General features: G+C 44.2%; 1 protein-coding gene across 1 annotated transcript; it reads right to left on the bottom strand.

Annotated features, from left to right (window-relative positions):
- Positions 1-5,812: 5,812 nt before the first annotated feature.
- Positions 5,813-11,450, bottom strand: LOC100826645 (phytolongin Phyl2.1). Its single transcript, XM_003566114.4, has 2 exons — positions 10,580-11,450; positions 5,813-6,295 (listed from the first exon to the last, which is right to left on the bottom strand). The coding sequence occupies exon 1, from the start codon at positions 11,192-11,194 to the stop codon at positions 10,595-10,597; it is 600 nt and encodes a 199-aa protein (XP_003566162.1). The 5' UTR covers positions 11,195-11,450; the 3' UTR covers positions 5,813-6,295; positions 10,580-10,594.
- Positions 11,451-14,720: the final 3,270 nt, after the last annotated feature.

The raw sequence follows: 14,720 nt of genomic DNA, 5'->3' as shown, positions 1-14,720 counted from the left end.
GCGTGATGTTAACTCAGCTCGCAGAGTGATAAAAGCAACTTAGCCTCATGTTGTTAATTTACTGGCGATCTATGTCACATTGTCCCCTTGATCGATAAGTCCTTAAGTCCTTTGCTTAATTTGAGGTAACCCCGATTTTCAGTCAGGCACAAGGCAGTGTAGTAAAAGTTTGATTATTTCCTCGAAAAGTTTCTTCTTTTTGTTTTGGACGAAATCAAACTTCGCTCATAATGTCGCTCCAGCAAAATGGTAGTACCAACTTTCTATATCTTTTTAATTAGTATCTATGTATACACTGCCAGATAAGACGGTTTACCAATTTCCTATGTCGTTTTAATTAGTATCTATGTACACTCTCAGATAAGACAGTTTGCCAATTTCCTATATTGTTTTAATTAGTACCTATGTATAAACTGCCAAATATGACGGTCCAAACCAGGCAAATGTGCAGTGTATGACTTTTATATGTCATGCCTTTCGACGTGAACATTTTATCAGCGTCACCAGAGTAGGACATATACATAATATAAGCTTCGAATGATATTCTTCATTACTCATACAGATGTTTTTTTTTAAACAATGTCATCTTTTACTCTTTTGTATTACTTCTGCAGTCAAATACTCCCTCATGGAGAGAGTACTATAAGGGCTTTTACAGTGTGCCAAATGCCAAATTGGCCACCTAGATCAGATTTGGCATTGATGCTAAATCCCAATTTTCTTGCAGTGTAGATGGAGCCAAATGTGCATGTAGATGGGACCCACCAAGTAATAAATTATACCTAAAAATTCCACCGCATCCTCATGTTCTTTCTCTTCCTCATCGGCCCAACCTCCCATCAACTACATCTAGAGAAATCTATGGAAAAAGAAATCCCACGCTGCTGCCGCTGCTCTCCCTCGGCCGTTCTCTCCTTCTGCTGATCTCTCTCGAGACTCTGCTGCTCCCCCTCGAGTCTCTCGCATCTCCTTCCCACAGCCCACAGCCACGCATAGAGACAGAGAGATCTAGCGGGAGAGGTCGAAGAGATGAGAGACAGACCATAGAGAGCCCCACCAGCCACCGTCACTCACGGATGCGGGCGCGCCAGAATATTCCGACGCCACCCCGCTGATGTCTGTCGTCGGCATCGGGCTGCCGCCGAAGAACCCCCGCTGCCACCGCGTCCTTCGACATCAGGTCGCCATCGAGAGGGTCCGCCATGCGAAATCAACTCGTCTACTCTATTCTCAGGCGGCTTCCGTGCCATGGCGCGTCAGATGAGGAAGAGAAACTGAGAATTTTTTATTCGCTGGTTGAGATTTATCACCGGAGCAGCTACTTGCTCCGGTTAAAAATGATTTTGACACCCGCTCCACACCGGAGCAGCTATTTGACACATACGCTGTGGAGGCCCTAATTGAGCCATGGCACCGAAGGATTAGGCCTCTTCGGGAAGGCGGAGTATATAATATTAAGGTGCTAGCAAGTAGCAAGGGGATTGCGTGTAGAAAATCCCAAGCCCAAACGAACTGAGCCAGGCAACCAGCAGGACAAAATGACGAGCAGATGATCCGTGGCAGCATGGGGCCCATAGACCTTTCCCAGGAAACCGATGTCCCCGTCGCGCAGGACACGAAATTTAAGCCTTGGTTTCTTTCCTCTACCACTCCTTGGTTTTACTACTATTTATTTTCTCACCTAAACAGTACTCCTGCAACGGGAGAGAGCAGCCGGAGCAGTTTCACTAAAACTGATTCCTGAAAATAAGGATAGGAGAGAAATTTGAGGAGAAGAAGTTACCCTAATCTCCAACAGATTTTCTAAGACTGGTCCTCTAAAATTTCTGCTTCTCACGTACAGCTCCCTATTGACACATTCACTCTAAATTATGGCAACATTTGATCGTATCAACTGCAAATGCACTGAACAAAGTAATTGAAAAAGATGATTGATCAGAAATAGTCTTTTTTTTAATTGAAAACAGTAATTTTAGCTTGGCTGTGTCTATATACATTGGGTCTGTAACAATGCAAAGCTCATGGAGCGCCCTTAGATTTTAGAAAGTTCAGTTGGAAACCTTAATGGCAACGTCAGATCAACTAACAGTATCAGACGGACGATTGTACTTGCTTTTGCCTCTCCCTGGAGCTTACAAAACAGCCACTAACTTAATCATACATTAATCGTGTAAATTCCGCTCATGGCCTATATATAAACGATTTTACAAATCCATGCCAGTTATTTTGGGAAGGAGGGAGTAGTTGATTCAAATTTGAAGTATGAAGTAAACACCGATGCCTCCAAAAAAACGACCCTCATCAGAACAAAATTTGCTCATATTTTTTTCCCAGTGTCTTTTGCTTCTTGTTTTGATCATCTCTGGCATGTCAATATGACATATATGTAGGCAATATATCTCTTTTCCTAACAAACATATCACCTTCCTAGGAAACAATCATTAATATGGAGTACATAGCATTTGCCCCATACCATGGAAGCGTCGCGCCACAGGAAACATACATAAGAGCTATACATCAATATTTAAAAAAAAAACTGTTAGAATCGGTCCGAGATACCCTAGGGATCTTTGTCGCTCACATGGAGAAGATTAGAGGAATATACTTAATTGATCGAGGAAGTTTATCTGTAATTCCATCATGATTAGCTGTTGGAAAAACCCAATCATTCATGTGCTGGGAAAACCACAAGACAGCAGAGAGCCAATATATTCAAGGTCCACAAACAGAAATAGCACCACAATAATCCCAAGAAGGGTTCCAGCAAACTAAACATTCCCACTTGGTGATTAACAAATAATAACAGATGTCCTTATGCTGCTCGAATCGTCGTTAGCTGAGGGATTACACATGAATATTCCGGCCTTGTATCTGGCAATGTCTTGGTCCCCCATGTTTAATCTGATCTGAATGTTGTTAGTTTATAGACACCATAATGGTTGTTTAGTTGAAGTGCTGTGAACTATGCTAACTAACCTATGACACTGACGTTAGCTGAATTAAATGGAACAGTTCAGTTACCACATATATATGGTACTTGAAGATATCAATGCATCGGCATTAGGGAACAAAGATGGTTTCAGATTAATTTCTTTTGTGATAAGAAAAATGCGGCGAGATTGACTAACAAACACAAAACGATTATTTTGTCAGGAACAAGGATGGCTCAGATCTCATTGCTTACAAGTTACAAGTAGTTCAAAGATGTACATCTCACTGCAGAGTCACGGTGGCATTGGTCTTTCCGAAGTAGAGCAAAACTGTAGAATATATAGGACTTCACTGTCTGTTCTTTCACGTCAGAATATATAGGTGAAATTTACATTTTAGAGAAAAAAATACAATATTGAGTAGAGTTGTGCAAGATGGATGTAATTTCTCACCAACTGCATGTACAAGTATGCTTCAGACAAGACCACTATGTACAGGAAAGCTTATACAGCTAAAGTACTAGTTAGTGACTTTTTTGGCATCTATGAGTTAGATTGACTTCAAGTCTTGGCAGGAAAGATGTCAGTGTTATCTACTTTTCTCAGCTTTTAGGCAAAGCGTGCTCTAGATAGCCTAATGGCTTCTTCTAAGCCATGAATTGACAGGCAATAAATTAACAAATGTGCCTAAGAGCGAAGGAAGCTCCTATAGGATTGGCAAAAGAATATGCCCTGCAACTTGTTCTACAAATCTTGACCATATTTCCTATGCCAATCAAGCTCCACTTGGAAAAACAGAAAACATTTTCGGCATCGCTCTGATCCACCGTAAATTTTCCATGATGCTTCCTAGTTCCTCCTAATCTGTCCCCCTACATCTTAGACTGCATATCTCATATGGTTATCATAACAAAGATCACATTCTTGATTCAAAGCAGCATGCACTTACTCCCAACTGTCACTAAACTAATCCCTTCTCGCTATTCCGACAGAATAACATGCCAAGCGTTCATACTATCGATCGATTCTCCAATCCGATGAGCTCTGATTTTGGGATGCTTCTTCATCAGTGATGCATACATGTGAGCATTAAGCAAAGTGTTTGGCGTGGTACAAGATAATTATATTGGCCTAAAGGGCTGGCTAGTGGAGGGGACTTGAAAATATAATTAAAGAGGGAAAAGAAGAAGCATGAAATAAGCTTAGGTTAGGCTCTCTATGGAATTGAGGCATTTGCATCTCTGACCACTAAAGGATGGCTTAGGGCTTTTGATATCGTTCCACTTGTCGGCGCACAGTGGGTTCCTTTCCTATATTTCATTCCAAAACATCATTTTTTGCTCGCCAGAATAAAGCAGGTGACCCCTTTTCTTCGCGCCTTCCACCCTGTTTCTTCTAATGTATTCTATGTTTTGGTTCCTAATGGCTGTGTTCTGAGCTCGTTTATCATCAGTAGACCCCCTGCATGCAGTGGATGCTGATAAGCATGGAGCAACCCATTGGATGCTGGAAAAATTGCACAAAACTGAATGTTAATTGCTAGGAATCTCAATGTTGGATCCAACACTCCCTGCACAAACTCACCACACATTGACACTTGGTCCCTCCAACTCCAAAGTCTTAATCTATGGCTGCTATGGACATATATACAAACAAATGAAAATAGTTAAGCGTCTGGAGATCTTTCAGTGCAACCAGCTCCTGCTGATGCCTCATTTTCCTTCCTACCACCGCACAGGAGATCATCATCGGCGACGGCACAGGGGCTGCCTTACTGAATCCGGCACCTAGCCTATCCTAGCCGCTAATCGATCTTATAGCCACTGAGGGGAACACTGTTCCTGCATGTGCATGAGCAATTGAGCATGAATTCAATCTGGGATCTGGAACTGAATGCAAGCCTGGGGATGGAATTGTGCCTGCAGCATGTGCACCTCCAGCGTTAGGTGCGAGAACTGACCTGATGGGAAACCAAGCACAGAAATGACGCTGGTCTTTCTTTCTTTTCTTCTCCCCCTGGGTTCTGATTTGAAGTGCAATGTGCGCTTGCCGAGCTAGTTCGGACATCTGAAATGACACTGCGAACTGACCGGCGTAAAGCGGCCACCGGCGTTGCCGTTTGTGTTCTCCCGAGCTTTGGAGGGATCATGAATTCATGATTGCATTTGTTCGTGGCCTTACCAGCAGGGTGCCATGCCGTGGACTTGTCAATGACACCTGCGAATTCTGCAATAAATTTGGTCTGCAGAAGTGAAGAGTTTCAGCTGAGTATCCAGCCGGAGGATACAGATACAGTTGTTCTGATAAAATTGGAACGGTTTGGTCTGCAAACCCAACGCTGAACTCTGGAAGTCAAAAGCAAAGTGTTAATTTCATGGAAAGGGTGGTCGTCTCAGATAACCAGGTGCAAGAGGCAAGACAGTTACAACTTACAAAGAGCAGCTTTTCGGCTCTACGAAGGAACAGCCTCTCATTTTCAGGTTACCGGCAGTTACACTAGTCACTGCTTGGTTTTACCGAAGGGAAGGAAGAAAGAGATACCAAAGCAGATTCAGTATAGAAAAGCAGAAATTGATACCATTCGTTCAGGCTTATTTGATGATATCCACTTCAAGTTTCTATCGAACCATGGCTTTTTCTTCGAACGTCAATATCGTATGATTTCCCATTGGAAGTGCGGTATTGAAGCACAAAGCCTTTAGTCTTTTACTTGCTTCTTTGAATATAACATAGTATTGACAGCGCACTTTGAAAGATAATGGTCTATTCCAAGGATCGGTAATGTGCAAAAGCCGTGGCAGAGTAGCTTAATGTGGCATTCAAGTAGCATCAGTAGTGATACGGATGGAGAGAGTTGGCCTTCAGCATATGGTACAGTGTTCTTGAAAACAAAGGGAATTTGACTCACCCAAGCTCCAAGGTGAAGATGCAAGAAATTACATGACCATAGAGCACTTGCAACAAAGCAGAGTAAATCAAGAGGGCTGCCACAGTTGACGCAGTACGATTCAGATGTATCAGTCTGTCCTTGCCAGAATAGAGAAAAACAGACCAATGCGGCAAAAAAGGGAACGTTTGCTTTGTATAGGAAAATGAACAAAAAAATTACACCAGGTGTACAGATGTCCTCAGCCAAACCAAGAAACTCAAACTTAAGAAGTCTAGAAGGGCCATTGGGATTCGCTTTTCAGAGGTGTTTCATACAACAGAGGTAACTGTGGGTGCTGAGTGCATTCCCTTTGCTTTGCAAATCTTGGCAGATGGTGACTGTTATAATGGTATCACCATCAGTTTTCATCGCATCATGCATTAGGAGAAACAACTCTGTAAATAACCTCCATATTTTCACCTGAACTTTGTGCACCCTACAGAGGAAAAAAAAGGAAGATAAGAAATTACGGTACAACAGGAAAATTCAACTTAACAAGGTCCCCCTTTTAAACTGCTTAAGACCACCCATTCAAAGATTTTCTTAAATCCAAAATCATTTGCTTTCTAGTCTCACTTTTCTAAAGAGCCGCATTAATCAAATGATAACTTATCGTTATCTCGTAAAAGTCATATTTCTGGCCACACTGGAGCATGGTAGAAAAGAGATTAAATGCAGAGAGTGGAAATCTGGCAGCATTCGGCCTTTGCCAGTTGAAAAATAAATTCAATATTAAGGAAATGCCAGGAGAAAAACAAAACACCGTGCAATGAAGACTTGACAATTTTGCATGCTCACAAGCACTGTTATGGAAGGATATGTACAAAGATGTAGACTACGACCAAATTGAAAGAACAGAGGCACAAGCAAAAACACAAGAGAACAAGCTCCTTATCTACACCACAGATCAAATCTGGCCTCAACCAAATTAAACCTAACCCAATATGACTTTCGATCTTTCAGTGCATGAAGATTATCAACAACTGAGACACAAGGTGAGGAATACTCTTTTAATTAGTCAAATCATCTAATTTTGGGTTGCGGCAACAGTTCACAAAACCTGCGTGCTCACTGCTCAATGTTGAACACGGCTTTGACAGATACATGCTGGATGTATTGAATTTCAAGCGCATAGTGATACAGAGCAGTCAAAAAATAAATCAACACCTTATCCCATCCCCCTAGGTCAAGCATCTAACATATTAACGTACAGCTACAAAATTTAAAAAGCAACAAACTGTTGCTGCGTCGATTATTTCCTATTCAGCATAGGTAACACTGCAAATGTACAAGGTGGACTTTCAACAGCCATGTTTGAGTGACTCTACTTTTCAGTTATCATAGTAGACAGGAATCAAATGAGCACTATTGTCAGTCCGGAGAGATGACACACGAGGACAAGCGTAGCATATGCGAGAAACAAATCTACTAGTTCACGTCATATTTGTTGGGGGAAATTGGGCCCGAGCTTAGAAACAATTGATTACTTGGCAGGACAGTCCAAATTGAATGCAGTCCCTCACGCATAGGCCATGGTAATGACTGATCTCCTTACCCAGAAACTTCTAGTGTCATTTTTGCAACCGTTCCAACATAGATACGTAAATTTGATATGCATATCAAAGAGTGACCTTATTCTTACGGAAAAGTTGTTTGTGATCTTTACATGCTACAAGACATATCAGGTATAGTTTTGATTTGTCTGCGGTACAAACCATGACAAGACATGATTTAAATAAAGTTGACTAACATAATAAGCTCTGTACATGAGATGTTCAAATTATTAGATAGTACGCACAGTATAGATTTTTATCTGTAGCCAGTTCTGATTTTAAGTGCTAATACTAAATACTAAATAGCTATTGCACAAAATTCTCCCTTGCGTCCTCTTACAAAGGACAACTTGGATCAACCATCAACAAATAGTACCTGCATAACTAAACTGCGAACTAGATGAAAACAAGCTTGAGAATGACGACAGGAGAATATATGGAAACCAGAAGATTCTATGTTATGCTATTTCAAAAGTAAAGACTACCCTGCAGCAAAATGATGACTACAAAAGAGTTCCAACCAAATTACTATGGTGCTTCTTAAACATTTGGGCTGATCAGATCAAGCATCTTATGCTACCTTTGGGGACTGCTTACAGTGCTTTGGTGTTACAACCGTTGTATCTTTGTTGATCACATTAGTTGGCTTGCCATTTCTTTCATTTCCAAGCAAATAAGTAGTACCATAGCACCCAAAGTGTTGGCCCTCTAGGCGCAAAATGGAAATGATAACCTATGTACAACGTCCGTCCAAATTTATATGTTGTTTTAGAATTTTCCCGGATACCAAGACTCACTGCGCGCGTATAAATCTGGCGGAATGCAGCGTTGATTCCGCGTGCTGAAACGCACCGGCTTCCATGCTGTGGCGAACGACGAGTCCACGCGGCCTAGCGCCAGAGCACTTTTTCTCCCTGGGCCAGTGCATGCGTGGGCATTAAATGGCCAGTGCATCGAACGATATAATTACTACAGGCCACGTGAGAATTGAAACGACGACGCACGGAGCTACCTTAATTAGCGCTAATACGACATTTAATCTGGGAAAAAATAAAAAACCTAAAACAGCATTTAAATTGGGATGGAGGGAGTATATCTTTGCATTTTTTACTATTTTATAAATGGGAGTTTGTGATGAGTGATGGAGTCACACCCGATCTCTTTTCCAACACCGAGCGCCCTAGCAGACTCTAAACTACCCAAACCAGTGCCCAGGTGCCCGACGAGGAGGAACAAAACTGGATGGGTGCGCAGCGGTTGTTGGGGAGGGAAGAATTAGGAAAAAGACATTAGTGTTCGTTGACACATACATTCAAGAAAAGAACAAGTTTTTTAATCGATGCCTCTATTTGGTTCAGTATCAACCCTTTACCGCGCTTGTTGACTAATGTGTGTCGAAGAAATCAAACACCACGATTTTGGCAAAGCCTGATAAATAAGAGCCTATGACAGGCGGGCAAGAGTGGTAAGAGAGTGTGCATGCCACATTTGTGCAGCTATAAACAGTAGCCATATCTAACGCAAAGTATGGCTACCAACAAAGCATGCCCTATTACTATGTAAACTCTGTTTCTGTCAATGAACGGAGCTGTCCTTCCCTAAAAAAACAAAGCATGCCCTAAATGCAAGCAATAGAATCACCACTCAATAGAACAAGTATTAGTCTGAACAAGAATAATCAAGTCAACAGAACAACTATCAACATATTTAAATAAAAAACTGAAACACCATATCATGATATTTGCCAGTGTGTCCATACTACTTGTAATCTAACATTCCATCCATATCTCAGAAGACCTGATACTATGAGGGTAGTTTTCACTTTCGCCTTAACAGTAGCTCTTACAGCTGATTCAACATAGCAATCATGCGCTCTGCAGCTAGCTCTAACCTCATCACTCAACTCCTTTTTTGCTAGACCTGCTACCAAAAGCTGAGATCTTGACAGTTGTACAATAGTGTGGAGAATTTCTTCATCACAAAAACCAGATAATGGATGGTGAATGTTGAGAGAACATTCCTCCACAAGTGATCATCATATTTGCTGATGATGACAACAGAATAACTGCAAGATAGAAACACTCATCCTTCCTGTGTTCTACTTCACCCAAAGCGCTTGTGCAAGAAGAACACAGACATATTTACCAGGATTGCTATACCGATTATAGGATCTGATGGTCCAACAAGCTTACACAATCTGGATCAGGATTGTATAGAATCTCTATACATCAGAGGATCCTTAAGGATCATGATCCTACTCATCCATATAAAGTTGAGTAGAAAACCTACTAATATTGATTTAAGTTTTAAATTTTGTTAGCTCTCTAACCTCCTTAAATTATTTATTTTGTTCTTGTCAAATATTTGGTTTAAGTTAAACAGGTGATGTCGATGTTATATTAGAATATTAGATGCCTACGTGGGTAACGTAAATTAAACAAGTTTAATACCAAAATTTAACTACGTAAACCTGTACAAAACATTTAATTGGAAATAATTTAGAAACAATAAAGATAAATATCTCAATATATAATTGATTTTATACATAATAATATCTAACTTTTGAATTCTTGCAGAATCCTACATCCTATCCAGTCAAATAAAGAATGAACGTACCTAAGAGCCCAACCCTGACAACTTTGAGCATGGTCTCTAAGTTTTCAGGAAACACAAACTGCTGAAGGGAAAAGATAGGACCAATTTGTATATTTGTGTGCAACACAATTCAAAGCAGGGAATGATTTTCCAGCTACTGGATACTGCAAGGGAATGGTTCAGAGAGCAAATGGTAAAATCACCGCTCGGCTCTATGTCCACTGCCTATGGTGTGTTGCCCATCTTAGTGTCATCCTTACAGCCAACTCACAACGTCCGCAACTGCGCCTGATCCTCCAACGCAACTGGCACAAACTTGATGAATTCAGAACCCACCCAACACATACTCGGCCTCTACCTTTAGTAAAACAGAGTCAGGCCATTCTTTGGCTCCAACTCACAAGCTTGTTTCTTCATACTAATTCACTGTGTTTTTATTACTTTTTTTTTGCAGGGGTGTTTTTATTACTCTCCAGTCTCCAATCCAAACCACGGCTCCACACGGAGTCTCCACAATGAGAGCAATAAATCGAGAGAAATAAATGATGTGAAGTAGTGAAGTTGTTTTATACCTTTTTTTTAGCTATTTACCGGCCAATGCAGCTGAAACCCCTGCAAACTGCGAGCCAGGCGCCGAAGAGTACACCGAGGAGCACGAGATCCGCGAGGATGATCAACCAGAGCTGGCGCCTCCACGCCCGCCCGGCGCCGCCACGCTCCCGCTTGGGCGTCCCACGAGCGAGCTCACCCTCCCTCCGCGCCGCCTCCTCCGCCTCGGCCTCGGCGGCGGCGACATCGGCGGCCTCGCGCGCGAGCGCCTCATCGTCGAGGAACGGCAGACGGAGCGCCAGCCGCGCCATCTCGTCGCGCATCCTGTGCTCGGGGAGGCATCGCAGGCGTCGGAGGAAGAGCAGCAGGTGGGACGCCGGGAGCTGCGGCGCGAGCGAGACCGCCGCGAGCACGAGTGGCGGCGCGAGGAGCAGAGCGTGCGCGCGCCCCGCGGCGGAATGGGTGACGTACCGGTGGTGCGGAGGCGCTGCAGAGGCTAGGGAGGCGGCGAGCGCCGGCAGGTCGTCGGTGCTGCCGGCGCCCGCGGTGGCCGGGTCGTGCTCGTGCGCGAGCTCGGCGACGAGGGCGCTGTCGCGGAAGGCGCAGGCGTAGAGCAGCGGGTGCGAGGCCGGGAGCATCCGACTATACCCGAGGAAGCTCGGCGGCGCTAGAGATTTCACGAGGATTTGGATTCCGCGGGGAGCTTGGGAGAAGGAGAACTGGAGGAGAAGGACAGGGAGGTGATGGCGTCGCTTGTTGTTGGTAGAACAGAATGGAGATGGAGGAAGCCAGACTGGAGTTGTCTGGTTTGAGTTTAGTGTTTTCTTCCGAAAATAAAAATAGTTCTCTTCTGAAATTTTCTCTTTGGATGTTTATCATAAGGGGTGATTTTGGATCTTTCCCGATTCAAAAGCAAACCATGCAACAAGCCAAGAAGCTGTTCTGCTGTTGTGCACCCTTATGAGATACAGTGCTACTACAGCTAATTGCCAACTTATTTTGTTTGTTCGTTACTCAATCTTTTTTTCTGTGCGTTTTTTCTTTTACTATCCTGTCGGTTGCATTTTCTCGCTCATATAACGATAATCTAACAGTACAACATGTAAACATGTAAACGTTGAGTTCCAAAAACTGGAAATATTGATATCTTTCTTAGTACACGCAACCTGCCTTATTTTGCAATAATTATGCAATGCCATAGGCACATTTCCAAAATTTAGTGGGTGGGTTCTACTGCACTAAATCCACTAAAAAAACTGGAGTTCGTTTCAAATTTATAACACGGGCATATATCCATGTGGCCATGTGCGGGAGCCGTTGGAGCTTGGATCTCAACGCTCGCGGCCACTTGCCAGCTTGTCCTGGCTTACATTGACTTGCAAAAATACTCCGTATTTGGTTTTGTAGTTCCTTCCCCCTTAGTTCAAGCTAGGCGTTGAATAAACGGAGAAGGGCTAGAAGGGCTAGACAGGCCTCGTGCTCTGCCTCCTCCGCTATGGTCGTTTTTCGTGACCCGTCCATTTTTATTTTATTCTTTGTTCATTTTGCGTTATCTGTCGATATGTGTTGCAGTACGTTTCTATTTTGATCCGATCCAATTGAGATTGTGGATTTTTCTTTGTCGACACTACCACTTATATTTTCGTAACATGTATCTAAACATCCGTTACTTGTGATCGTAGATTATAATCTCGTACTTGATATTGCCGTGTGGCTGTCTGCATCTATCGATGTAGAGACCAAGGGTTGTCATTTTTTTAGAAAAGAAAATTTGATATTTCCATGTGGCCAGGCTTTATTGGAACGCCAGCTCCGTCTTTGACGCCACATGCTGACTCGTATTTGGTACGAGTCCTGTCATAAGATGAATTTTATCGTACGTGTCACATCAATTCATACACGTGCGCCAACATTAGCAAGCCAAATCTCGCTTCCAGCGACAACGAGAATTGCCCAGGTCATAAAAATATCATCTCTATAGACGCGCCTAAGCACTACGTCCTGCTACCTCTAAACTATAGAGTTGGGAAATACCTCTTGACTTAGAGGCAACCTCTAAGCAATAAACAAACTATGAAAATGAAGAGAGGCTATGAGAGAGATGCATGCATTGTTTACTTAGATGTGGGATCTATCTTATAGGCGTATTGCGGCTAACCACTGCAACAATTGGTGATAAGGTTAGAGACATACGATGGATCTCAACTTAGAGGTGGAATCAATATACCTCTAAATAATAAGTGTGGATGCCCCAATTGCCTTTTCTCATTCCAATACTAGCTCCACAACCACATTTACAAAAGTTACCACCTGAATTTGCTACGCTGCCAACCCATACATACAACACAAGTACTCCCTTCGTTCCATATTAAGTGACTTTTTTTTAGGAAAAGACGGTCGCTTCCGTCATTCGATTAAAGAGGGGAAAAACTATACCAATGCTCAATCCCGGGGGGATCAAGGAGAAAAAAGAAAAAGGAGAAAAAGACATGGCCAGAGAGGCCAAGGAAAAAACTGACTACAAGTCTCCCGGGTCTATAGAGCTCGCATAGGTGTGACTCTGCACCTCCTCCCAAACTAGGTAAGCGACTTCGAGGGCAGGCAAGGCCTTAGAGTGGAAAACCCTCCTGTTGCGCTCCTTCCAGACTCCCCACCATGTGGAGATAAGTCTTCCGCTTAGTGTCCTCTTCTCTTTCTTAGGCAGGCCATGCAGGAGGCTCTCCCAGTGGGCATTAGTGTCTTCGGTCGCTGAGGAAATCGTCACACTGGTCGTGCTCCAAGACTGAATAAAATGCCAAACCTCCTTTGTCAAGCTGCAGTCTCGGCAAAGGTGGATGATTGTCTCGGCATGGCTGCAGCAAAGCTTGCAGACCGGGTCGTGGGGCCATCCTCGGATGGCCAAGTTGTCTGCCGTGAGAATCTTGCAATGGACCACCGTCCGTGCAAAGAACTTGCAGCTAGGCGTCGCGTCGGCCTTCCAAATTTTCTTTGAGTCGAAAGGAGGAATCGAGTCGACGAACTGAGCGCGGTAAGTGGAGGCAGCGGAGTAGACTGCAGAGGGAGTCCATTTCCAGGAGATGGAGTCGCACTCCTCAGAGAGGTGGATGTCTTGCAAACATTCCCAAAGGCCAACGAACTCCGAGATCTGCTTGTTGGTGCTGATGCGGAGCAAGGCACGCACCTAGTTTCTACCGGACAACTCTTTTTGCACCGTGCGGTTCTTCCTAGAAGCAATGGCAAAAAGGCTTGGCCAGCGATTCTTCAGAGAGGAGCCATCCGGCAACCATGCATCGTGCCAGAAAAGCGCCTTCTCCCCTGCCCCGATACTGATCACCGTCGAAGCCCGGAACAACGACAAGTCGTCCTGGTTGCAGGGGGAAGGGAGCCCCTGCCAGGGGCGAGCTCGATCAGCCCAAGATAGCCAAGGCCAGCGAAGGCGCAGGGGGCGACCGAATCTGGCCAGATCAAGAATTCCGAGCCCACCAAGCTCTCTGGGCTGGCAAACTGTAGCCCAATTCACCAAAGAGAAGGAGGAGGGAGGTTGGCCTGGTTGCCAAGAGCGCGTCCAAATGAAGGCCCGAATGAGTTTGTTGATTTGGCGGAGGATTCCGGCAGGGATTTTGAAGGCCGTGAGGTGGTAGGTGACCATCGCGGAGAGAACGGATCTAGCCAGCACCACCCGGCCCGCCCGGGAGAAGTGAGACCCCCGCCAACCCGCAAGGTGAGAGCCGACTTCGTCGATCAGAGGTTGGAAGGCCGAGCCCTTGAGCTTGGACGGGTTGAGAGGGAGGCCTAGGTATGTGCAAGGAAAAATCCCTCTCTCGGCCGGGAAGGCGGCCATGGCCGCAGCGGCCTGTTCTTCGTCACAGCAGATAGGGAAGATCTCCGATTTGTCGAGGTTGGTGCGCATACCGGAGGCATCTCCAAACAGAATGATCAGACGGTGGATTGCTTGCAAGTCCGCCTCCAGGAGGCAGGAGAAAATTCCCGCGTCATCGGCGTAAAGGGAGACCCGCACCCCAACATTGGCCGCATGAAAAGGCGAGAGGATGCCGTCCAAGGACACCTTGCGCAGGATGTGATGAAGAGGGTCCATCGCGATGAATATTAAGTGACTTTCTATTACATATATCTAGGCATTTTTTAAGCATAGATACATTCATA

The sequence above is a fragment of the Brachypodium distachyon genome, chromosome 2, assembly GCF_000005505.3.
Source record: "Brachypodium distachyon strain Bd21 chromosome 2, Brachypodium_distachyon_v3.0, whole genome shotgun sequence".
Classification (NCBI taxonomy): domain Eukaryota; kingdom Viridiplantae; phylum Streptophyta; class Magnoliopsida; order Poales; family Poaceae; genus Brachypodium; species Brachypodium distachyon.
Note: the sequence above shows the minus strand (reverse complement) of the source record. Positions and strands in the feature narration are given on the sequence as shown.